This window comes from Protopterus annectens, chromosome 2.part0, assembly GCF_019279795.1.
Source record: "Protopterus annectens isolate FY-2018-M chromosome 2.part0, PAN1.0, whole genome shotgun sequence".
Lineage (NCBI taxonomy): Eukaryota > Metazoa > Chordata > Ceratodontiformes > Protopteridae > Protopterus > Protopterus annectens.
In genome coordinates this window covers 3,535,977-3,562,887 of record NC_056728.1, presented here as the reverse complement: position 1 = coordinate 3,562,887, position 26,911 = coordinate 3,535,977, and the positions used below count along the sequence as shown (strand labels likewise).

At 44.4% G+C, this 26,911-nt stretch overlaps 1 protein-coding gene across 2 annotated transcripts in view; it reads left to right on the top strand.

Annotated features, from left to right (window-relative positions):
• The window catches only part of PCNX3 (pecanex 3), a 2,517,385-nt gene that overhangs the window by 1,846,085 nt on the left and 644,389 nt on the right, over positions 1 to 26,911 (top strand). For both annotated transcript variants that reach the window (XM_044060478.1, XM_044060477.1), the window contains exon 22: positions 8,613 to 8,790. In XM_044060478.1, the coding sequence (XP_043916413.1) occupies positions 8,613 to 8,790 (178 nt within the window). The remainder of the gene's footprint in view (positions 1 to 8,612; positions 8,791 to 26,911) is intronic.

The window sequence follows — 26,911 nt, the reverse complement described above, 5'->3', positions numbered from 1 at the left end:
TTAGGTCATATGGTTAGCTCTCTGATGACATGATTTGACAACCTCTGCTTATGCTGCAGATGGAGTCCTCTCTTTTCATGCACTAAAATGTGCTTGTAAAGCTGCTTATACTTTCTTTTGCCTGCTGTTTTTGCTGCATCTGTGGCCATATGTAGGAGACAGAATAAAATATCTTGTTTCCATTTGTACAGGCTTTCTGTTTGGTCATGAGGTTCATTCCCTGAGCCAAGGATAGATCAAAAAAGTAAAAAGATTTTTGATATTCTTTAATTTTGTTCATTCTCACAAAGCTTCCTTTTAGTAAGATACCTTTATGTCAGCATCAGTATTTCAGATGTTAATTGATCTTATAACTCACGATGTTGAAAGAAATACCATACATCATCTGGGGCTAGAGAAACTAGTATTAGAAATTAGAAATCCTTTTAGTATTCCCTTTTGTTGATTCTGAGCAAATTCTCAAAAACATGGAAGAAAATCAGCCTTACTTCCTTGGAATTGGTGCATTATTTCTGCTCATTTGTGGCTTGAGGGAAAGGCAGTTTTGTGATAGATTTGCATTGAAACATTCTTCCTAGCTCATTACATGTACTTCAGGGTTTCACTGATCCATAGGTGAAATAAAGTTGGGCAATTTGTTGCATAAGAAGGATGTAGGAAGGGGCATACATTTTCTTTCCAAAGGAATGGACTTTATATTATAGTCTGTGTTTGTTTACAACAAGTTTCATTAAGAGTTTCTCAGAGATGGAATTGAAGATGGGCACTTAGTGCTGTTTTTACGATTGTCTTGTTATTGTCCTGAGGGGTAGTTGAGGCTAATGGAAGTCTGAATAAGATAAAAGTTAGAATCATAGGACCTGAAGCCAACATACAGCCAAGTATGTGTCTGGGGTAGTGTGTGACAGAAGCTGAAAAGTAAGGTGTGGTGCAACTAGTATTACTGTATGATACAGAAGCCTGGCAGTGAAGGCAGAGCAGTCGAGAAAGCTAGAGATGATGGAGATGAAGTGCCTGAGATTGGTGGTAGGATGCACACTGTGGGACATTTGAAGAAATTATGACATCAGAGCTGAACTCACAGTAATTCCAACTGCAGAGCACAAAGAGAACTGAGTACAGTGGTTTGGGCACATGTGCACAAAAGACAGTTTGTGAAGATTTTGGAGAGATGAACAAGGCAAGGGAAACAAGGATGGTTAGCGGAGAGATGGATGGATTGCTTGAGAGAAGACCTGTGACAGTCAGGCTTAACTGTTGAAAAAAAAGTAGTAGAGTGACACTGAATGATGAAAGGCGGTGGCACCTGATATGACATCTAGATCCTGTATAAAAATGGGGGAATGATTATGACGACGATGGTCATTGAAGTAGAGTGACACTGAATAATGAGAGGGTGTGGCACCTGATATGACACCTAGATCCTATGTAAAACTGGGAGAATGACTATGATGATGACAATGGTCATTTTGCCCTGTTTTGGCATCAGTGCAGCCTGAGGGCTGCCTTTGTCTTTTGCAGGTCAGCTTTCAGGCAGTAAGAAATTGAGAATGACTTATTACTGAGGCAGGAGAGCAGTCCACAGGTTTTGGGAATAGTGCTGTAGAGAAGTCTTCCCCAAAGTTCTGTGCTAACACAACCATACTCCTTTTGAGAGTGAAAGAGTGTCAGCAGTATAGATAATCCTCGCAGGGTGCGTTTTGATGTTCGTTTGTGACTTGATCTAAAATCTTTGTGCCTCGAAACATTTTCAGTTATTAGATTTAGCTATGTGTCACACTGGGCTAGCAGAAGATGGGTTGAGGATGTTATTGATTTGTCTTCTTGTGATTGTCTGACTTCCTTACTTTGCCAGCTGTGATATGTCTGCTGAGCTTCTGACCTTATTTATTTTCTGTCAGGTGTCATACTTTATTGTAACTAATAATTAATGTTAAGTTGTCAATCTCGCTTTCTTTCTTGCTGGATGGGTCCGGAGCCGATTCTCGGCTCCGACTCGGCCTATACTAAAGCTCAAGAGCTATTTTTACCGGCTCGAGGCTACCCTGTATCCCACAATGCTAGGCGCTAACTACCTAGATCTCGTTTGCCGCTTCAGCTGCGAGGTTACGTTTTTGCCGACTCTCAGGTTAGATTTGTAAAAATCCTTTCTGGTAAGGTTTTTCCTGTCTTTTTTCAGTATTAGTTTTACTGTTATATCCTGCTTACCCCTCTAGTGTATCCCCGCCTTAGATCCCTTTCGGGTTTATTTCTATCTTCCTTCTCATTCTCTACCCCCACTCCGTAGATTACTAGGCCTTCGGGCTAATTTTTAGTTTAATATTTAGTTTAAATTACTTTATTTTGTCAGTTAAATTAATCTTAGTCTCTTCTGTGTGTGTGTGTGACTAGACTAAGTAAGTTTGAGTGTGGGTGTTTGTTGTGTGTTACTTGTCATCCCTGTCAGGATGTCTAAAGATTCCAGGGTTTCAGGCTTCAGGAAGTGTGACTCTTGCTGTCAGATGTCTCTGACAGACGGTCACACTTCTTGTGTTTATTGCCTGGGCCCTCTGCACCTGCAGGAATCTTGTTCTGTCTGCCATGCATTCAGTCCAAGAGTCCTGCAGGAGCGCAGAAACAAGCTTATCTTGAGAGGCTTGTTGAAGCCTGAAGGTTCCCCGACCAAGTCTTCGTCGGGTAAACCTTCGAAGCCCACTCAGCCGTCGGCTCCATGTACAGAGCCTTCAACTAGTGGTGCTCTTAGTGCTTCTACATCGGCTCTGGCTGGAGCCGATGCTCCCAAGACTCAGTCGGCTCCGATCGTTGCGTCAGAACGTCTGCGAGCCGTAAGCGCTCCAGGTCTGCTTCTTTGGAGTCAGTCCATTCGGCTCCGAGATCTCCCTTGCTTTCGGAGCGGAGCCATCGGTCCCTTTCCTCTCGGTCTTCCAGGCTTTCGGATCATGACCTCGAGAGGATGGTTAGCAGACTCCTTAAGCCGCAGGCACTGGCCCAGATGCTTCATAGCCCTTCTCATCAGACAGCGGCTATCCCCATTCCATCGTCAATTCCTCCTCCGACTCTTCCTCTGAGCTTGGAGCCGGGACCGTCGACACGTCGGAGCCGATACCACACCTTTCGGCTCCGTCGTTGGCTCCGATTTCTTCCATGGTTCCATCCTTGGAGGGATCCGGGCGCTGGGACTCCCTCGTCGGCTCCGAGGGGGCAAGTGGCATCGGACCCTTGTCCGACCCTGTTCTCCCTCTCAGAGCCTCGGCGCAGGTGAGTTCGGCCTCGACATCGGCCTTGGAGCCATCCCTCTCGGTGCCGGGAGGGGTCCTTATCTCTTCGGAGCGGGGACCTTCTTCCCTGCCTGATAGGGGTGCTTTTGAGGTCATGAGGAGTGTGCTGGCCCCTGTGCCTGCTCCACGGTCAGCTCCCTCAGCTCCTCCCACTGTAGTGCCTGCTACGGTCTCTACCCATCCTCTCGACCCTGACCGCAGAGATCCAATGCCTCAGGTGCTCCCATTGGGAGCTTCCTCCTCTTCCGAGGCCTCCCCTGATCTGTCAGGGGAGCCCCCTCGGAAGAGGAAATGCAAGAGGAAGCATGTGGACTCCCCTGAGTCCGTCACATCTGATACCGACTTGGGTGAGTCGGAAAGGTCCCCATGGTCACCCTCTGAGGATGTCTCCTTTTCTGACATCCTTGAGATCCTCAAGCAGAGGGGGAATTGGTCTACCCTCAGTCCTTCCGAGGACGAGTCGGTTTACCTAGAGGCTTTTGGTTCTCGCCCGTCCACCTCCTGGGTGTCTCCACCCTTTGACCCCCTCATGGAAGTGGTGGCGCGGAAGGCATGGACGGTCCCTGACACGATGGAACCTACCCCACAGAGGCCTTCAAAATTTATCACAGCCCCTTCTGATAAGTATTTTTTAACCAAGGGTGTCCCTGTTGATGCCATGGTCGTGGCGGCAGCCACTAAGAAGGAACTGGCTGATCCTTCAGTACCGATCCATCCTCCTAATAAGGAATCTAGGACTATGGATAGGTATGGCAAGCGGATGTTTTCTTCAGCGACCTTTACCATGCCAGTCGCTGAATTACTTGTGTCATTTCACCCCCCTTCAAAGAGACATGCTCAAAGAAATGGGTGATACTCTACAGGATCCAACAGCTGCGGGGTCTCAAGACAAAATCAACTCCCAGCTGGCAACCCTGAACTCGATTGTTAACACCTCCATGCGGCTTATTTCCTATGCGGCCAATGGGGCGAGTAGGGCTGTAGGCACAGGCGTGGCCTTAAGGCGTCATGTCTGGATGCGGCTTTGTAACTTTGCTGACCCCTTCAAGGCATCCTTCACTAACTCCCCCTTTGATGGTTCGGCGTTGTTTGGACCTCAGGTGAAGGATACTTTGACCAGATGCGAACAGGAAGGCAAGATTCTCTCTGCTGTGGGAGTCCGTTTTTCCACCCCATCTAGACCATACCCTAAGGGTCAGAAGGGTGGGAAAATGTGGTTTTGCAAACCACAGGGAGTCGCGCCTGATGCACGAGGTAGTTCCCCTCTAGAGGCAGGGGGGCACAATAAGAGACGCTGCCCTAGGGGCAGAGGGGGTTCGCAGAATCAGGGTAGCAGAGAAGTTGTCTCTGGCCAGCCCTTCCAGCATCCCTGAGAAGCTGCCCGACTGTCCGCCTTCGGAGGCAGTCGGGGGAAGATTATCACTGTACCCAGAAGCCTGGCTTTCCCTCACCCAAGACAGATGGGTACGGTCGATCATATCCGAGGGTTACGAAATTCCCTTTACCCACACCCCAACACAGCCAAAAAGGCCCCTTCCAGATGTTCCACCCGGTCTAAGGGAACGAGCAGTATTAGAAATCTCAAAACTGCTAAGAAAATGAGCCATCCAACCAAGTCCCAGCAGACCAGCAAGGATCCGGAATCTACTCCCAAGTTCTTTTTGGTACCAAAAAAGACAGGGGACTGGAGACCAATTTTGGATCTCAGCAGGCTGAACAGGTCTGTCCAAAGAACGAAGTTCTGGATGGTCATGCTACAGTCCATTCTACCCTTTTTGGGCCAGGACAATTGGATGTGCTCTATAGACCTTCAGGATGCGTACTACCACATCAAGATGCACAGGCGCTCCAGGAGGTTTCTCCGCTTTCGGCTGGGGGCCAGTCACTACCAGTTCAGGGCCCTGCCCTTTGGTCTCACTACAGCCCCCCGAGTGTTCACCAAATGCATGGCAGTGGTTACGGCTCATCTGAGATGTCAAGGATTCCAGGTGTTTCCATATGTGGACGACTGGCTCCTTACCGCCACCACCAGGCGTCAACTTCTTCAGTCCAGAGATTACACCATTCAAATTTGCAAAGAGCTAGGTATCTCCATAAATTTCGAAAAGTCTGCCTTGTCGCCTTGTCAGTCTATTATTTTCATAGGCGCCATATTAGACACAGTCGAACTGCCCGCAAAACTAACCGCACAACGAGTCTCAGATATTCGTGGACACGTTCACATCCTTCTTCAGAGCAACAGAATCCAGGCCAGGTTTGTACTGAAGGCTTTAGGTCTCATGGCAGCAGCCATTACGTTACTTCCCCTAGCTCGTTTTCACATGCGGATCCTTCAGTGGATGCTCTTTTCCCAGTGGTCTTTTCAACAGCTTCCAGTGTCACACAACATTTTAATCACCCAATCATGCAAGAAACACCTTTCTTGGTGGATGGTCTCCCTTCAAGTGATTCAGGGCAGACCCTTTGTTCCCCCCCCCCCCCGGTTGCTATGGTGACAACGGACGCCTCCCTGATCGGGTGGGGGGGCATTTTAAGGGCAGGACAGTCCAGGGCACATGGCAACCTTTCAAGTGCCACCTGCACATAAATGTCCTGGAGATGAGAGCAGTACTTTTAGCGTTGCAAGCCCTTCAGGACTCTCTTCCCATCGGGACTATTGCAGTTCAGACGGACAATATGTCCGTAGTGTTGTACATCAACAAGTAGGGCGGAACCAAGTCCTAGCCCTTATGTCGAGAAGCACTCAGACTTTGGCAGTGGGCGATCTCTTCTCAGCGGTTTCTGATAGCAACGCATATCCCCGGGAAGTCCAACGTCATAGCGGACAGGCTGAGCAGAGCCATTCTCATGCCGCACGAGTGGTCTCTCAAGCAGTCAGTAGTGGAAAAAATTTTCCGAAGATGGGGTCAGCCTTGCTCCGATCTTTTCGCAACACCTCAAAACAGCAAGTGCCACGACTTCTTCACTCTCTTCCCGGCCACCCCCCTAGAGATGCTCTAGTCCACGATTGGCCCCGGGGTCTTCTGTACACTTTTCCCCCCTTTCCATTAATCACACAGTTGATTCAGAAAGCTACTGCATTGAGATCCTCAATGATCCTCATTGCCCCTTACTGGCCTCGACAAATCTGGTTTCCGTTCCTGCATCGTTACCTCTTGGAACAGCCCTGGCATCTGGACCCAGTGCCAGATCTCTTGACCCATCAGTCGGGCGAGCTGCACCAGTCCCTCCTCTCTTTCAACCTCACAGCTTGGTTGCTCCACTTCCAGCCTTAGCCAGGCTTCCCTTTATTTCCCATTTGGTGCGTCACATCATTCTAGCTTCCCACAAATCTTCTACCAGGAGGATTTATGCTAGCAAATGGAAACATTTTTCCTTCTGGGCAGAGACTAGAAACATGGACCCTTTCACTGCACCTATCCTATCAGTCCTAGATTTCTTGGCTGAACTTTTTCAATCAGGTTGTTTTTCATCCACTATCAGAGTTCAGTTAGCGGCCATTTCAAATTTTCATGTTGGCTTGTCGGACTCCACTGTTATGTCCCATAAACTTTTTAAGACTTCCTTAAAGGTATCTTTTTACTTAAGCCCCCGATCAGAGATCCCCCACCACAGTGGGATTTGAATCTGGTTTTAACCTCTTTGATTCTCCCTCCCTTTGAACCTGCGGCTTCCTGTTCTTTGAAGTTACTCTCATGGAAAACTCTATTTCTAGTGGCCATAACTTCCACGAGGAGAGTCTCAGAACTTCACGCCCTTTGCGTTCGTCGTCCTTATCTGGTTTTCCATAAAGATAGTGTCCCTCAGAACTAACCCGTCCTTTTTACCTAAGGTATCTTCTGAGGCAAATCTAAACCAGACTATCGATCTCCCAGTTTTCTTCCCTAATTACTCCAACAGAGCGGAACAAAAGTTGCATTTTTTGGATGTTCACCGTCAACTCCGTTACTACCTGGATTGAACCAACCAAGTTAGGAAATCTGAGCAGCTCTTCCAGTTTCCAAAGTAACCCTTTCTCGATGGTTGGCCTCTGTGATTACTTTCATCTATGAACTGAGGCGTCATGGGCTTCCTTCAAGGCCTAGAGCCCACTCAACTAGAGCCTTAGCTACGTCAATAGCCTTTCAGGCTAGGTTGCCTATAGATTCCATTTGTGCGGCAGCCACATGGGCCTCTCCTCATACCTTTATTTCTCATTACACGCTGGACATGGCCTCCAGAAGCCGAGCTAACTTTGGTTCCACCGTCCTCAAGAGTCTGTTCCGATGAGCCACCCAGGGTTGAGGTGCTAGGGATGCGGTCCCATCCAGCAAGAATGAAGGCGAGATTGACAACTTAACATTGAGAAGTTATATACCTACCATAACGTTCCATGTTAGTTGTCTTCTTTTCGCCTTCTTTCTTGCATCCCACCCTCCAAACCCCTAGCCTGGACAGACCGAAAGGATCCTTCTGGGCCTTCTTTTCATCCCAGTATGGACTCCCATGGTTGCTTTTTCTTGGTATGTTCTATATATAGGTATTCCTCTTTCTCCTTGTTCTGAGAACAGAACTGCTATGGCGTTAGCTATCAAACGAGATCTGGGTAGTTAGCGCCTAGCATTGTGGGATACAGGGTAGCCTCGAGCCGGTAAAAATAGCTCTCGAGCTTTAGTATAGGCCGAGTCGGAGCCGAGGATCTGCTCCGGACCCATCCAGCAAGAAAGAAGGCGAGAAGAAGACAACTAACATGGAACGTTATGGTAGGTACATAACTTCTCATTTTTGTACTTTTTTCTGCATTATGTATAACCTGTGTCATGTTAACCACTGTATATACTGTCTCTTAGATTGTAGACTTTGTACTTTGAGGAATGTTTGTGTGCATGCCTCCAGTAAAGATGAGACTTTGCCTAACTGCACAGATGTCAAAAGCATTAAATAAATATTTATATAGAGCAAGTTCCAGCTAGTATAAATTGCTATGAGAGTTTTTTCATTAACACTCTCTCTCTTGAAAATGTGCTGCTGTGATAAGCCCTACTTTTGATGGTTTTCATCCCTTCACTTAAAAGTAGGGAGAGCAGTACCACCTGCAGTAAATAACTACCTTTGACCTGTTTGTGCATTTCTTGGGTTTACAAGTTTGATTGTGGGGGGTGCGACTGATGCAGTGACCTTTTGCTCTTTGTGTCTCACCACCAGTGGATTTGTTTGTTCATGTTTCACAAATGGCATACACTGTCAATCACCATGGCAGGAATGAATAGTTGCAGTGGTTTTGGTTAGGACTGATGCAGTGACCTGTTGCTCTTCATGTCTCATCACTAAACATTTTGTGTTTGTATTTCACAGCTGGCATGCACTGTTGATCACTGTGGCGGGAATGAAACTTCTGCGGTCTGCCTTCTGTTGTCCGGCACAGCAGTATGTGACACTCAGCTTTACCATTCTTTTCTTTAATGTGGATTACAACAGGTTCTCTGAAGGCTTCTTGGTTGACTACTACTTCATGTCTGTTCTCTTCAGCAAGGTAAAGTAAATGAGTTGTTCATGCATAATGTAAGAAGAAAGTGGTAAACAATATTTGCTATTCTGAGTAGTTTATGGGAATATGCTTGTCATTTTTAGTAGTAAATAGGCTGTTATGAATGTCATTATCAGGCTTATAGCTTAGTAGGTGTGGTAGCTGGAGATGACTGGCTGGATTTGCTGTTATCTGCAAATATGGGGAGATAAAAAACCCAAAGGAAAGTTGTTGAGTGGGCGTCTTTAATAGAATGTATCCCCTTACAGATTCATTCACAACAGTATGAAATGGAGAGACTTCATCTGTACTGCAGAAAAGACCTTATGAGTTCTGCCATTGCAGATTAAGGAAGTTGGCAACCTTTGAAGCTTTAGCTGTCCCACCCCCCACCCCCATTTTTGTGGGAAAATGGGTATGCATCTAAGTACATAAATTACTTTTGGAAGGAGAATCTTGTTAAAAGCATGTATCCTACCTATAATTGAAAGTTTGGCTTGATGCCAGCATGAACTTTAACAAATAGTTTTTCCTATATATTTTTTAATTGTATATCTAAACAGTGTGATGGACTATCTGATGTATAATTATTTGGTGTAAACTTTATACCTAAACAAAGGACTCAGCATTCCTTTTAAATTGCATTTCTTTTCGTGCTTTGTTGATAGATTAGCTTTCCTTAGACTTCAACAATATTTTTACAGTTTTTTTGTTGTGTCTGTAGACTAGCAGTATATGGCAGTCATCTGCAAATTTTTTTTCCTCATTAGCTTTGAATTCCAAACCTTTACTAGAAGGACAGTTTCTGACTATGTGGCAGGACGTTTTTTTATCACTATGAAAGGTAAAGAAGGGAATAGTGGGCATCCTTGCTTTGTGCCCTCTTTGTAATGGAAATTGGAATGAGATGGAACTGCCACTCTAAATAGAAGCTGAAGGTTAATTAATTAAATTTGAATTTGAGCCTGTTACTCTTCAGAGAATGTGTTTGTTTGTGAGACTTCCATGGAAAGACTTGAATAAGTGGTAGAAGCTTTTTTGAAGCCTATTGCAGCTAAGTTTAGAGATTTATATTAGGACAGATTTCAAAGTAGGCCAGAAGGGCCCTACCACGAATGGTCTACACTTGCTGTTCCTCATGCAGTGTGTTGATTAGTTTGTATGAATCAAACATGGGTTTTGATATTTCACTAGTTTTGCATGAATTTTGGGCAAGAGTTCTTTATCCGAATGTATTGAAAGAACGGGCCTTTGAAAAGCTTGATGTGTTGGAGATTTACTAGGTTTCAGTTGGATACTTGCAATCCAGTGATTTGCTAGAATGAGAAATGAACCACTTCAGAATAGTTTGCGTAAATTGCCATATAAATCAGTGGATAACCCATCAGGACCAGAAGCTGTACCCTTTGAAAAAAACATTTGAAGAGATTTGCCCAGCTCATTTATTTCCTGAGGATTTGAAGTGGTGTTCTTGCATGTGTGTCTGTAACAAGGATTGCATTGTTGTAATAAATGTGTTGCAGCTGTGCTTTCATTGAATTCTGTATATCTTTATGTAGAAAAACAAAAAACAGGTAGGAACTTGTCAAACTTAAACCAATGAATAGACAAAGCAATTCCTGTGGAAATAGTAGAAAAAAAGTGTCACAGCAACCTCCAAAGTAGATAAAAAATTGATTTAGTACAATAATCCAAACCAGTAGTCAAGCACGCTTTCATCTTGTAACCCAAGACTTCTTCAGAACAAATTAAAATACATCAATACCTTACTTATATAGTCCCTGATGAACAATTAAAGTTGATTGTCAGTTAAGATCCAAAATGTAAGGAAGTCCTTGTAAGGGCAAAAGTTAAAAATGCTTTTAAATTAATTCAAAACCATCTTATTAATGACATAAATATTTGGAAGTGTTCTTATATATTTTTAAATGTGCAGTAATACAATATTACAAAACTATGATTCACATTTTATATATTAAATGTCTTATTTAAAAATCTTTTTTGATAAAAAAAGTCTTCTAAAGCTTTAATACCTTGTAGTTCAATACTGGCGTGATACTACATGCCTCGTTTATACCGGGATGGGGGTGGGGGGTTTAATTTAGTCTAAGCTGCCACATTAACTCTTCCCTCTCAAGTTTGTTCTTCCAATTCTCTCCCCTCAAGTCACTTCCTACAATTTCTAAAATCCCAAAGTTAAAAGTTGTACATAGTACGTTCCCCTTCAAGTGCCTATATAGGGCATTGTTCTCATCTTCACGTCTGATAGTGTAGAGGTGTTCATATATCCTCCTACGGAGAGCCCTTTCAGTTTGGTAAACCCTGGTAAAGCTCTTTGTAGAAAGAGGCTACCCGACACAAATGCTCTACCCCATCTGTGAGGAAGTTATGAATGAATGGGGAAAAAAGATTTAAACCTTTATTGGGAACAAGGGAACCCTGAGGTCCAGAAGAGGGACAAAAATTACAGTCAAGCATTGGTTTTAACATTTGGTGAGCTGAGTAAGGAAAATAAACATATGGTGAGAAGGAATTGGGTCATGTTTAAAAGTACGGACAACCTTATGGATTGTATAGGTATAGAACCTGTGTTTGTATTTAAAACTAATTATAAGTTAAATTTTTTATTGGAGCATCCTATTCATTCAAGTGGTCTACCAAGAGGGACCAGGAACTGTGGATCATGTGCCTGCTGCCTGTACATTTTGGGTGTTGAGTACATAGAAATAGGGTCCCCTAGGAGGAAAGTTACATTGAAAAGGGGCTCTTGTGGATCTAAGGGGTTATTGTATGTGGCAGTTTGTCAGAACTGTCAACAGTTGTATGTCGGCAAAACTGAAAGGGCTCCCCGTAGGAGGATATATGAACACCTCTACGCTATTAGATGTGAAGATGAGAACAATGCCCTATATAGGCACTTGAAGGGGAATGTACTATGTAAAACTTTTCACTTTGGGATTTTAGAAATTGTAGGAAGTGACTTGAGGGGAGGGAATTGGAAGAACAGACTTGAGAGGGAAGAGTTAATGTGGCAGCTTAGAATAAATTCCAACCGGCCCCCTGGTATAAATGAGGCATGTAGTATCATGCCAGTATTGAAGTACAAGGCATTAAAGTTTTAGAAGACATTTTTTTTATCAAAAAAGATTTTTAAATAAAACATTTAATATATAAAATGTGGATCATAGTTTTATAATATTGTATTATTGCACATTTAAATATTTGGAAGTATTCTTATATATTTTTATGTCATGAATAAGATGGTTTTGAATTAATTTAAAAGCATTTTTAACTTTTGCCCTTACAAGGACTTCCTTACATTTTGGCTGTTAATTGACAATCAACTTTCATTGTTAACCAGGGACTATTTAAGTATAGTATTGATGTATTTTAATTTGTTCTGAAGAAGTCTTGGGTTACAAGATGAAAGTGCGCTTGACTACTGGTTTGGATTATTGTAATCACTTTTTTATCTACTTTGAAGGTTGCTACAACACTTTTTTCCTACTATTTCCACATGAATTGCTTTGTCTGTTCATTTATGTAGAAAAAACATTTAATTGAAATGAAAAATAAATATATTCATTTTCATGCTTCTTGCTCCAGTCACTTGTGGACTCCTGCTCACACAGCAGACTGACTCTGAAAGAGCTTTGCTGGAAGACTTCTGTACACATATACATACTAAGCAAGCAAAGACTGTGATATTCCATCTTGTTATTCTAGAATGCTGTCAAAACCACAAAGACTGATCCATTTTGGAGTGAAGGAGGGTGTCTTTGCCATAGCAGTATCCCATCACATCTATCTGTAACTAAATTGGATTTTTACCTACAGAGGAGCCAGCTTGGTTGTCAAAGGAGAACTCTCTTCAGGTTAATTCCTAGAAAGTGACTGAATGCAAAATGCATGACTATTTCCCATTGGCTTATCAAAGAACAAGAGACCCTTAAACAACAAGAATGTGCTAACAAAGAAGTTAAGGACATTGAAAGTAATACTCCATACTGTGTAACCATTTTGATCCTATAATTGCATCAGTATCTTCTACTCAGTATCTATTTACAGCTGATTTCATTTGAAAATAACTAGACTTTTTTATAAGCTTATTAACTAATATTTTACTGTGATGTCCTTCAAGGATGCATCTGCAGTCATAACATATGGGTTGTCCTGCCTCAGGCAGCCCTTCGGTCGGCCGGATTCCAAAGTCTGGGTCTGGCCTCGGCTGATGTCGCACTTCACCCGACGTCACAGCTTCTGGGGTATAAAGGCATCAGCCGACACCATTTTCCTCAGTCTTTCTTGCCGCGCGGTGCCCGAAGCAGAAGCTGTTCGCAAGTGCCGGTCGGTCAGATCCAGAGATTTCAGCTACCGAAGACTTCTAAAAAAGCTAAGTACCCGTTGGGGACTCTTTCTTGCCTCAGCCGATGTCAGACAAAGTAAATAATTGTTTAACTTGTGGGAAACAAATACCTCATAAGGATTTCCACTCTTACTGCCTTCCTTGCTTAGGCCCAGACCACGACGTATCAGCTTGTTTAGCCTGTGCTTCCTTCAACCGACGGACACTTAGACGTCGGTCGGAGTTTGCAGAAGAGTTTTTTGGTCCCGCTTTTGCATATAAAATACCGTCGGAGACTCCGACTACACATTTAGCCAAAAAACGCAAGGAAAAGGACCGACACTCGCGGCCCGCGGTTTCGGCTGAAACCACGGTTAGGCCTACCGCGAGTGTCTCGGTTTCGGCTGAAACCGAGTCCTCGGTTCTTCCTTCAGAGGCCCCGGCTGAGTCGGCTACAGAAATTTCTACCGAAGTAGCAGGCGCACAAGAATTGTCCGACAGCATTCCGTTGGACATCTCTACTCCTGCACGTGGGGCAGCTAGACCCCCTGCTTCCATGTTTATTAAGGCCTTCTCCAGGGCTAAAGCAGCTAAAATTCCCCAAGGCCTTACCAACAAAAGCTTCCTCTCAGAGATCTTCCTCAAGTTCTCAGATTCTCAGCCTTGCTGAGGACCTTATATCTCTGATTAGGGGATCCCAACCTCACCCAGACAGGGCCTCACAACCTCCTCCTGACAAAAGGCCTAGGACTGAACCCCCTGAACCTCTCTCCTCTGATTATTCCTCAGATGGATCAGATGTCTCAGACCATCAGGAAGTACCATACTCACCTTATGAGGATTCGGATGCAGAAGACTCAATTCCTTCTGCCTCCCCCCCAGAAGAATTTTCCTTTGGGGAAACTTTACACTCAATGAGGGAACACTTTCAATGGCAGGGTCAGGATTTTTCTGATTCTAGGAAAAGGCTAAGGACCTTTTTACACTTGCCACAGCATAGGCCTTTAGCCATACCACCTGTACTTTCAGTTGTTGATGATGCATACAATGATGCAAGTTCTGCCCCTGATTCTCTTCCCCCGGCCCCTGCCAAACCTGACAGATATTACAGGGTCCCGGATTCTCACTTCCACTTGTATAAGGCCCATGCTGCAGACCCAGAAACTATTTCTCAGGGCCCAAAGGGTGTTGCAGCTGCCACTGCCAAAAACCCCCTACCCTCTGAAAGAGAGTCAAGAGCATTAGAGAAATGGGGTAAAAAGGTTTATACATCTGCTACTCTTTCTGCCAGGGCTTTAAACTGTCAATTCCACATGATACAGTACCAGGAATTTTTGTTAGATCAGCTGAATAAAAAGCTTTCCTCTCCTGAACCTTTAGACCGTAAGGCCCTTCAGGATTTGGTACACAACTCTCAGCAGGTCAGTAATCATTTTTTAAAATGTGGCTATGATGCACTGGAGGGCTTCATTTAGATCAGCTATGACTGGAGCAGTGATTCGAAGGCATGCCTGGCTAAAAGAGCAATCCTTGCCAGACCATGTCAAGTCTAAACTCCTAGATGCCCCTATGGAGAAACAAAGTTTATTTGGCTCCCCTGCACAGGAGATTCTAAAGAAAGTGGAAGAAAAAGCTAAATCTGTGCAAACAGTCAAGGATTTTCTGCAGGTCCAACCTCCGAGGTTCAGCAGAAACTGGCCTTCAAAAAATTGGTCCTTTCCAGACTGCTCCAGAGCACAGAGAGGCAGAAATAGATGCCCAAGAGGCAGAGGTCAATCTAGGGGTGCCTACAGAGGTCATCAGTGGCAACCTGCCAACCAGAGGAGTACCGCCACAGCTGCGACTACAACCACTTCCACAGGACAGACACAATGACTTGGCTCTGATTCCGCCTACCAGGGAGCAACTGGAAGCACCCTTGAGCGGAAAGTTAACTTTATTTTCAAACAACTGGCATTGTATTACAGGAGACAAATGGACATTGCAAACAATAGACAAAGGCTACAGGTTTCACTTCCACACTTTACCAAAAAAAGAGAGGAATGCCAAACCTTCCACCAAGCCATTAGCTAGAGGCTCTAAAACAAATCATCAACTTACTAAGGATGAGAGCAATAGAAAGGGTACCATCTATGCAACAAGGACAAGGATTTTACTCCAGACTATTCCTTGTACCAAGAAAAGAAAATCAATGGATGCCTATTCTCGACTTGTCCGCACTAAACACATATCTCATTGTACTAAAATTCAAGATGCTGACCCTACAGCAACTTCTTCCCATGTTGGGCAAGGAGTCTTGGCTGGTGACTCTAGATCTCAAGGAGGCATACCTGCACGTCCCTATACAACCAGATTGCAGAAGACACCTCAGATTTCTTGCAGGATCAGAGCATTATCAATTCTCAGCATTGCCCTTTGGCTTATCTACTGCGCCCAGAGTATTCACGAAATGCCTGGCATCAGTAATTGCACATTGCAGGCTTCAGGGAATTCAGATCTACCCATACCTGGACGACTGCCTAATACAAGTGGACAACAAGACAAAAATAATAAAAGATTTGGCCTATGTCATACAACTGTTACAAGCCTTGGGATACACAGTCAACATCCAGAAGTCAAGACTAGTGCCATCCCAAAGGATAACATTTTTGGGTGCAGAACTGGACACAATAACTCAGATGGCTTTTCTCACAGAAGAAAAACAAAAGCAACTACCAGTCTACTTCATGGCTTTGACAAGACAAACTCAGCTTACTGCAAGGAAAGTCCTGCAGGCCCTGGGTTACATGGCATCTTGCATAATCTTGATCCCGCATGCCAGGCTGCATATGAGAAAATTACAATGGTACCTAAGGAATGTATGGTCTCAACACAGACACAGTCTAGAAACCATGGTACCAATCATTCCATGTCTGAAAAAAGAATTCCTGTGGTGGGCTCAGGCCTGCCAGACCAACAGAGGGTTGCCTTTCCACAAACCACAACCAAGGCAGACCATCACCACGGACGCCTCAGACCTAGGCTGGGGGGCACACATGGAAGACAAGTGTATCCAAGGCCTATGGTCTCAAGACCAGCTGAATCTACACATAAATCTAAAGGAGATGCTGTCAGTGAAGCATGCAATCGAGGCATTCAAACCATTCCTCCAGCAAGGACATCTGCTGATAAGGACAGACAATACCACAGTCATGTGGTACATCAACAAACAGGGAGGCACGCATTCCTACCCGCTATGCCGGATGGCAATGGACCTGTGGAACCTAGGCCTGAATCTCAACATTCAACTGCAGGCCAAATTCGTACCAGGAAAAGAGAATTCACTAGCAGACAGCTTAAGCAGAACTACCACGGATGCTCACAAATGGATGAAACATCCAGACATCTTCAAAAACATAACAAAGAAATGGGGAATGCCAGAGATAGACCTGTTCGCCTCCCCACTCAACCACCAACTGAAGAAATTCTGCTCAAGAGAATACCACCCACAAGCCTGGAGGGTGGACTCCCTTTCTTTCAGCTGGAAGGCCCTGACAGTTTATGCTTTTCCACCTCTCCCATTGATGTACAAAGTTGTACTGAAGATATGGGAGGAACAGCCAAAGGTGATTCTGATAGCACCAGACTGGCCAAGGCAGCATTGGTATCCGCTACTGAGAAGCATGTCTCGGACGAACTCATGGCCTTTACCTCTATGGCCTTTACTTCTAACGCAGAACAACTACAAGACCCTGCATCCAAACTTGAAAACGTTGCAGCTAACAGCCTGGAAAATTGCATAAAACAGAACCAAAATGTTTTATCTCAGAGGGTCAAGGACATTATCCTGGAGGCTCGCAGACCCTCCACAAGAAAAACATACTCAGCTAAATGGAAGAGATTCCTCATTTGGAGTGCATCAAAGGGTACAAATGTCACACTGGCAAACCTAGCACACATCCTAGAATACTTAGCAGAACTGTTCCACAATGGCCTGTCCTATTCTTCCATTAAGATTCATGCTTCAGCAATTTCAGCAGAGTACAACATGGATCCTCCTATCTTCTCACACCCCCTCCTCAGACAATTCGTAAGAGGAATCAAAAATGTAAAACCTCCAAGGAAACCACCTCTGCCTGCATGGGATCTCAATTTTGTGCTGGAAAAATTAACACTTCCCCCTTTTGAACCAGCAGCATCAGCAGACTTACAGTTCTTATCTTGGAAAACTGCTTTCCTTCTAGCAATCACTTCAGCAAGAAGGGTATCCGAGTTACAGGCATTAATGGCAGTGCAGCCTTTCCTTATCTTTCACCAGGATAGAGTGTCTCTCAGAACCAATCCTACTTTCATGCCAAAGGTGGTATCCAGGGTATCCTTGAACCAAGCTATTCATTTGCCTATGTTCTTCCCTAACCCACAGAACAGGGGGGAAAAACTGTTGCACACCTTGGATGTACACAGACAACTACGCTACTATCTGGACAGAACTAAAACCAGCAGAAGAACTGACCGGCTTCTGGTAGCATATGCAATAGGAGTGCAAGGAAAAGCAATTTCCAAACAGACAATTTCAAAATGGATAGGAAATTGCATTTGATTCTGCTACTCTTTTCATGGAAAGACAACTCCTGAAAATATCAGGCCTCACTCCACAAGAGCCACAGCCACCACTACAGCTTTCCTACGAAGGAGTGGCGACCAAAGACATTTTAGAAGCTGCTACTTGGAGCTCCGTGCATACATTTGCCAAGCATTACAATCTTCCTTTATACTCCAGATCCCGAGCAGGTTTTGCAACTGCAGTTTTACAGGGGATCTTAACTACACCATCATTATCTTAGTGCCTCCTCCCCCAGTTTGGCTATGGTATTCTACCCATATGTTATGACTGCAGATGCATCCTTGAAGGACATAGTACAGTTTTGTACCTACCATAAATGTAGATGTCCGATAGGTATGCATCTGCAGTCAGGATTACCCACCCTCCTTCCCCTCTGTGGTATTCCTAGCATGCTTACCCCTCCATCTGGGGCAAGAAACACTGAGGAAAATGGCGTCGTCTGATGCCTTTATACCCCAGAAGCTGTGACGTCGGGTGAAGTGCGACATCAGCCGAGGCCAGACCCAGACTTTGGAATCTGGCCAACCGAAGGGCTGCCTGAGGCAGGACAACCCATATGTTATGACTGCAGATGCATACCTATCGGACATCTACATTTATGGTAGGTACAAAACTGTACTTTCTTTCATTTTTTTAAGTGTTGTGATTTCATTAACGGTCATATCATAATAATTCTGTGTGTTCATCTACTATTCTATTTCTGTACATTTGCTATTCTGTGTATGTAAATTTATTAACTATTATATCATTACTATTCTTTGTATGCATGTATATTTGTTATGCAAGTCTTGTATAACTGCCTTCTACTCATTCTGTAAACTGGAGCATTTCTCCCCAGGCCTCTGCTGAAATGGGACCTGTGCCCAGTCTGACTATCCTGGTAAACAAAAGCAATAAATAAAATTATTATATTCAATTAAAGTATTATATTCCAGACTGATTGTTCTGACACACTTATCACTGAACTCCCCTGTCTGTTTTCTGTGTATGCTGCAAGTCTCTAAGCTAAATGTTTAGCATTTCTTTCAGCTAGTGCCCAAACAGTGGCAGCAGCTCTGATGGCTTCATTTGCTGTTTGTCTGGCTTGCGCATTCTGATCAAATATCTGTTCTTGAATGTATTCTTTGATGTAGAAGTTTAGGACTATAGCTAAGATGTAACTGTATACAGCAGCAGTCCTGGGTCCGACTCTTACAGCCTCCATTTACTTAGTGTATGTGGCCATCAGCAAGTCTCTTAACCAGGCAGTGTTTCTCAGCTCAGCCTGAAGTAAGTCCATGTAGACGAGTACTCCTTTTAGTCTTCTTTTTCTTAAGACTTGTGAATTGTTTTACTTGTATCTGCATTCATGCTCTCCCAGTTTCACATTTTCATAATTCTTTATTGCAAGTTATGTGGATAGGTATACCATCAAACAGATTAGTCTGAAAAAAGTCTCTCCTTGTGTTAGCTCAAAGGGACTGATTATGTAAGTACTTTAAAGGTAGTAGAATCTAATCCCCATATTGATGTGTTGTGTGATTTTCTTGCAAATGAAACTTTTTATTAAAGGAATGCTATGAAGGGATTTAGAAAAGGGAGTTTTATGTGATTGTTGACTGGGTATAGCATCAATTACATTTGATTGGTTTCTTTCTTAGCCCAGGGAAAGTAGAACAGGACTGCAAGTGAAATAATAAGTAAAAGCATAAACATTAGAATACACAAAAATAATAAACATGGATGAACATAACATGTTCAACATACCATAAGTAGTGTATACCAAAGTAAATGCAATTATTTACAGTGCTAGTGTATACTAGCTGTAAGGGAGAGAGTGAAAAGTTCATTGGTGAGTCAGTGAATGTATGAGTGGAAGGAAGGTGACAAAGGGATGAGAGCAGAGAGATCTGAAAAGTGTAGCAAAACTTTAATTGTGATAGGAAGAACAAGAACAGGAAATCAGATGTTGTGACAGGATGAATGTTTGTTATTAACACATATACTGTACTTTAGATGTTCTTCGTGTTTCACTGTTGCAGTCATCACATTTTGGTTATCCTTGCAGGGTAGCCCTCGGCCGGCCCGAATACCAGAGACTTAGTATTTCTGCATTGGTTGCTGTTGCTTCAGGACTGACGTCAGGTCGTCAGTAGTATAAAGTAAGGCAGTCGATGCCATTACATCAGTCTTTCTTGCCGCGAAGCCTGAAGCAAAAGCAGTTTGCACGAGTGCCTGTCGGCCGCTACCTGAGTTTCGTTTTCCAAATTGAAGCTGAAGTCTTCTAAAGCTAAGTACCCCGTTGGGGATCCTATTTTCTTGCACTAACCGATGTCAGAAAAAGTTAAAAATTGTCTTGCCTGTGGAAAGCAAATACCACAGCGAGACCTTCATTCTTACTGCATCACTTGCTTATGCCCAGACCACGATGCCCCCCACTGTCACTTTTGTGCTTTGTTCAATGCCAGAACTGTTTCTCGTTGAGCCCTTATTGTAGCTAGATATTTTCGCTTACAGTCCTCAAACTCCGATATAGCTTTGGTAAACTATCCGACAGCAGGTCTTCCGAAAAAAACACAAGGATAAAGACAGAGACAGACTTCACAGGCCCAAACCTACTGAAGATGCTTCCGTTAAGCTAGTCGTCAGTTCTCTAGTCCTCAGTGGGGCGCTTTCGCAGCCCCTCATGCCCACTTCTGTGGATTTGCATGCCACTACCGAGACCCTTTTGGAGTCCGGTATGCCGCAGAACTCTTCTTCGACTAAGGATTCTGCAGTTGTCTCTCCCTTGGATGGGTCTGGAGCCGCTAAGCAGGTGCCAGCTTCAAAGTCCTTCACACTACCGATTCTCGACACAAACGACTTCTTTTGCATCTACCATTCTTTCGAAAACTACTGAGTTTCTAAGGCCCAGAGTACGAACCGCACCCAAGAAACCAACTACCCAATCTCAGGCACCTGCTTCCTTGCCTCAGTCTCAAATGCTTAAAATGGCGGAAGACCTTAACATGCTCATCAGGGGAAGCCAAGCTACCCCTTCCAAAAGAAAAAGGGATCTGTCCCTAGTAGTTTTGTTTGAACAGAGTCTGAGGACTCTGATGCATCTGAATATGAAGACATGCAACTCCTCTCTGCTTATGAGGATTCTGATGCAGAGGATTCCATTCCTTCAGCCCCCAAACCCCCACCCCCCGGGACGTTTCCATTGGGGAAACCCTTCATACCTTAAGGGAGCATTTCCAATGGGAATGTCAGAACTACCCTCAGTCTAAAAAGAGACTCAGGGAATTCTTAGATCTTCCACAGCACAGACCCCTGGCCATTCCCCCAGTCCTGGATGTTGTGGATGATGATTTCCTGGAATCCAGTTTGACTCCGGACACCCTCCCTCCAGCACCCAGAAAACTTGACAGGTATTACAGAGTCCCTGACTCTCAAATTTCTTTTCAAAAATCTTACTGCTGAGCCTGAGGTAATTTCTCAAGGGCCTAAAGGAATTAAAGCAACCTCTGCTAAGAGTCCCACCCCCCTCAGATATGGATTCCCGAGCACTAGACAGATGGGGTAAAAAAGTATACACCTCTGCTACTCTTGCTGTCAGAGCACTAAATTGCCAGTTCCACATGCTAAAATTTTAGCAACATACCATGGAACTCCTCAAATAAAAAGTGTCTTCCTTTCCTTCTTGTGCAGAATCTAAAGAATTACAAGAGATAATGCATTCTGCAAGTTAAGTAACTAATCACACCTTACACTGTGGTTTTGATGCCCCAGAAGCTTCTTGCAGGGTAGCAGTCACCGGTTCTGTCTTTAGAAGGCATGCATGGCTGAAGGAACAGCCCTTGCCAGACCATTTTAAATCTAAATTGTTGGATGCACCCTTGCACAAAGACAACTTATTTGGCACTAAGGCAGAGGAGGTCTTAAAAAAGATGGAACAAAAAGCTAAATTTATGCAGACAGTTAAGGATTTCTTACAGGTCCAGCCACCCAGGGTCAGCAGGCATTGCCCCACCAAGCACTGGTCCTTTCCTGCTCCCACCAGGTCAGTTCAGCCCAGACCCCGTGGAAGCAGACCCCCCCCCCCCACCCCAGACAGCAGCCACAGGGAATGCAAAGATCAAAACAGTGGAATTCCTCCACTTCAGAAACAGGGAGTTTTAAACCACCCCCTCATGGTAAGAACTCAGAATGACTCTCCTCCCCTAAACCCTCCCTCTCCCCAACGTCACTTACCCCTAGGAGGAAAACTCTCCTTTCACACAAGCACCTGGGCCACCATCACGCAACGACCACAGGGTTCTCAACAGTGTCCCAGGAATACAAATTTTCTTTCCACACTCTTCCAACCCCAAAAGGGTTCCCAGATCTACCTCCAAACCAGTGGGCAGAGGCGCAAAAGCAAGTCCTTTCCCTGCTCTCTATGAGGGCATTACAGCACATTCATGCAGAACAGAAAGGCCAAGTTTTCTACTCCAGACTTTTTCTGGTACCCAGAAAAGAGGGCGCCTAGTGCCCCATCCTTGATCTTTTCATTCTAATCACCTTCTTGGTGATACCAAAATTCAAAATGCTCATCCTCCAGCAACTGCTACCCATGCTCTCCCAAGGATGCTTGGCTAGCCACCCTAGATCTAAAAGAGGCCTATCTCCACATTCCTATCAGGGAATGATGCAGGAAATACCTACGTTTCAGGGCAGGATCTCTGCACTTTCACTTCTCTGCACTTCCCTTTGGCTTATCTACTGCTCCCAGAGTTTTCACAAAATGTCTGGCTCCAGCATTGCCTTTTGCAGACAAAGGAATATCCAAATTTACCCATACTTAGATGACTGCCTAATTCAGGCAGACAGACAGGAAAAGCTGCTCAAACACCTGGCCTTTGTAAAGTCCCTACTGACCTCCCTAGGGTACACTATCAACGAAAAGAAATCCAAACTAGTACCCACCCAAAGGAATATATTCCTGGGAGTAAGCCTGGATACAGCATCCCAGATGGCATTCCTTAAACCAGAAAAGCAAACTTACCTGACAGCGTACTTCTCTCAACTAGCCACCAGATCCTAGTTATCTGCAAGGAAAATCCTGCAAGCTCTGCGTTCATGGCATCTTGCATTTTACTCATTCCATATGCCAGACTGCATATGAGGAAACTTCAGTGGTACATAAAAAGCCTTTGGTGTCAACACTCTCAAGACCTGGAAACTCTTATAACCCATGATACCTTACCTCAGGAAAGTTTTGTTTGGTGGGCAGCAGCATACAGGGCCAGTGGAGCACACAGCAAATCCATCTGCACATTAACCAAACAGAGATGTTAGCTTTCCAGCACGCATTGACAGCTTTCAGGCCCCTTCTCTCCCTAGGGGCTCTCCTGATCAAAACAGACAACACCACTGTGATGTGGTATATCAGCAAGCAGGGAGGGATTCACTCTTACCCTCTATGCAGGCTGGCCATGACCCTTTGGCACACAGCCTCTGCCAAGCAAATCCACCTGTTAGCACAATTCCTGCCAGGTTCTCTAAACTCTCTGGCATACCACTTAAGCAGAAATCTTCTGGACCCGCACAAGTGGCAGCCAGACAAAAGAACCTTCACCCTAATAACTCAGAAATGGGGCACCCCGAAGGTCTACCTCTTTGCCTAACACACCAACCATCAGCTCACAAGTTCTGCACCAGGGGGCATCACAGCAGGGCTTGGAAAGAGGATTCCCTTTCCTTCCCCTGGGTCAATCTTTCAGTCTGCACCTTTCCTCCACTACCTCTCATCACCAGGGTACTGCTGAAAATAAGGGAGGAAAAACCAAGGACAATTCTTATTGCTCCAGACTTGCATTGCCAGCAATGGTACCCACTGCTGCACAGCCTGTCCCCTCTGCCACCATGGCATCTCACTCATACCCCAACCCTCCTGACCCAGAGAGAAGGAGAATTCATGCATCCCCAATTGCATTCCCTCAGTTTGGCAGCCTGGCTTATTCCCTAAGCACTAATCAATCTGCCAACCTCAGTAAACAGGTTCTAGATGTCATACGTGAGGCCAGACGCCCTAGCACTAGAAAGCCTTATGCTGACAAATGGAAAAGGTTCTGCACCTGGATTCAGGCTAAGGGAGCTGATACGGCACAGCCCTCCCTCCCTCTCATCCTAGATTACTTAGCTGACCTGCTGTACAGTGGTCTCTCCTTTTCATCAATTAAAATTCATGCCTCTGCTATCTATGCTAATTTCCCCACTGAGCAGCCCCTTTTCTCGCACCCTCTCATCAAACAATTCCTAAGAGGGGCTAGCAACTTAAGGCCACCCAGTAGAGCACTTACCCCAGCTTAGGACCTTAAATTTGTGTTGGAAAAGCTCACCCTATCCCCTTTGAACCAGCATCTTCAGCAAAGTTAAAATTTCTTTCCTGGAAGACCGCTTTTCTTCTGGCCATCACTTCAGTCAGAAGAGTCTCTGAACTACAAGCACTCATGGCTGTGGAGCCCTTCCTCATCTTCCATGCTAACAGGGTTTCCCTCAGGACTAACCCATCCATCATGCCCAAAGTGGTGTCCAGTGTGGCTCTCAACCAATCCATTCATTTGCCCACTTTTTTCTTTAACTCACAGAACAAGGGGGAAAGGATCCTGCACTCCATAGATGTGCACAGACAGCTCAGATTTTATCTAGACAGGACTAAGTCATTCAGAAAGCCTGATCAGTTACTGGTTAGCTTTGCTGCATGGGCAGAGGGCAAAGCCATCTCAAAACAATTTCCAAATGGATAGCACACTGCATCCATTTCTGTTACAAGCAACACGGAAAGCCTCTCCCTAAGGGGGTCAGGACTCACTCCACCAGAGCAGCCTCCACCTCTGCAGCTTTCCTTAGAGGAGTCCCCACCAGGGACATCCTTGAGGCTTCCACCTGGACATCTGTTCACACTTTCACCAAACATTACCACCTGTCTATCTTCTCCAAATCCAGGGCAGGCTTTGCCACTGCAGTCTTGCATGGCATCCTAGCCAGCCCCTAGTCTCGACTGCCTCCACCCTTTTCCTCAGCTTTGGGAATCAACCCAAATGTGATGACTGCAACGCGAAGAACATAATACAGTTGTGTACACTTACAATAAATATAGATGTTCGAGTGTATTCACTGTTGGAGTCCTGGTTTCCCTCCCTCCATCTCCCTCTTCTCTTCTCTCTCTTTCTCCTTACAAGGGACATTTTGGTATTTATTTTCTACTGGTTGGGTTCTTCCACCATAACCTGGTCCCACTTGGGGGCTCCTGACATGGCAAGAAAAACTGATGTAATGGTGTCAGCTGCCTTACCTACTGACGACCTGACCTCAGTCCTGAAGAGACGGCAACCGACGCAGAAATACTAAGCCTCTAGAATTCAGGTCAGCCGAGGGCTACCCTGGCAGGGATAACCCAAATCTGATGACTGCAACAGTGAATACACTCTAACATCTACATTTATGGTAAGTGTACACAACTGTACTTTGTGAGTAGAGTTAAATTATTTCACTAACTTTCTAGGCCTAAATTTGGGGAAAAAGTGTTGTGCTTTTTGCCAAAATGTAATGCCTTTCCAAGTACCTTGTAAACCTATTTTTGGCACATATTTAGTAAACCAGACTTTTTATAGCTTTCTGCTTAAAGCATAGACCTGAAAGACGTATTAAAATCACCAGTAATGTACAGTAAAACTTTTTCAGTACAGAAAGATGACGTTTGATTAAACAATTTTTTTAAATGTTAAGCAGGCCATATTTAGAGCAGACATTTATATTGAAGACTTCTATACCACTTTGAACAAGTAACCATATTATAAGTCAATTATTTCTATCACTGATGAACTCCTTGAGCATCCATTTTAATTTTATTCTCGTTTTTCCTAAATTTTCTAGCACTATGTGCTTAATGTTTTTAGTCAACTTGTCAGAAGCCCATTTACTGAGTAATTGTCCACTTTTACCCATCCTCACAGTAATTTATTACAGTAATTAAAAAAATGAAAGCTGGGATTCTTCAGTCTTTATTACCATGCTTTTCTTTTTTTTTTTCCTTCACCTTTTCCTGGGTCTTACTCAGTGGCTTCCCTTCCTTTGCCTGATTGTGATACATTCATTCCTTTTCCAGGGTGAGAGCCAAGCACCTACCAGCTTGGACGACAGCCCTATGTTCCATTCCTTACTTATGGAGGGTCTTATCTCATTATTTCCAAGAGAAAGATAAATGTCAGGTGATAGAAAGCAGGACAAATTGCTGGTCCTGTATAGCTACCTAGCCTCCTCTATGGAGCGCATCCCCATGGCAGTTTTTTTCAAAATCCCCAACTGCTGCATTTCCATAAGGCGCATGCCTTCACAATCTCCCCATGACGCATGCAAACGTACAGTGGCAGAGAGTGCTCACTGGCTCATGTTCTGTGGGTGCAATACTACATAGTACTCCTGCTAGAGTTCACACATATGGCAATTCAGAGCCACTGGCCACCTACTCAGAGTGATTGAGCTGGCAGCGGCCTCTCACTCCCATCCTCCTTGGCCAGCTACATCAGGCACTCATGACATATTTTGAGTCACTCTTTGTAAGATGAAAAACTATGTAAAATGGAAAGCCAAAGAAGTATGAGACACTGAAAAAAAGCTTTCAGATTTACTGGGTCTAGCTGCCCCTATGCCTGTGACAGTTCCTCCAGTCAGTCTTTAAGGAGCAGAATTTCTATCCCACACATACCAGGCTTCCTAGGAATGTGGTTAAGTTTAACATTGACTAGGACTCCGGTAAGTTTCTTTACAAATACCCTGTGGTGGACCTACAGTGTTTATTGTTTGGATCCAAACAAGGAGTCAGCACCAGTGCCTGCTTCCAGAACTCTTCCCACTGGTAAGAAAGCAGAGCGCTGGAGTAGTTGGGGATGGAGGTATATTCAGCTCCCACTCTCGTCTTCAAAACCATTAACTGTCAAATGCACAAGACCAAGTTTTAGATTGCCTCCATAGACCAAATAAAGGTAAAGATTGGGGAGGTATATGATGAGGATCTGAAGTAAAAATTGTTGGACTCCATCTGTTCAGGCAGTCAGGTGTCCAAACATTCAAAGTATGATTATGATGTTGTGGATGCAGAATCCAGGATGGTAGCTACAGGTCAGTGATTAGGAGACATGCTTCAATGAGGCTACATCTCCTGACAGAGGGCA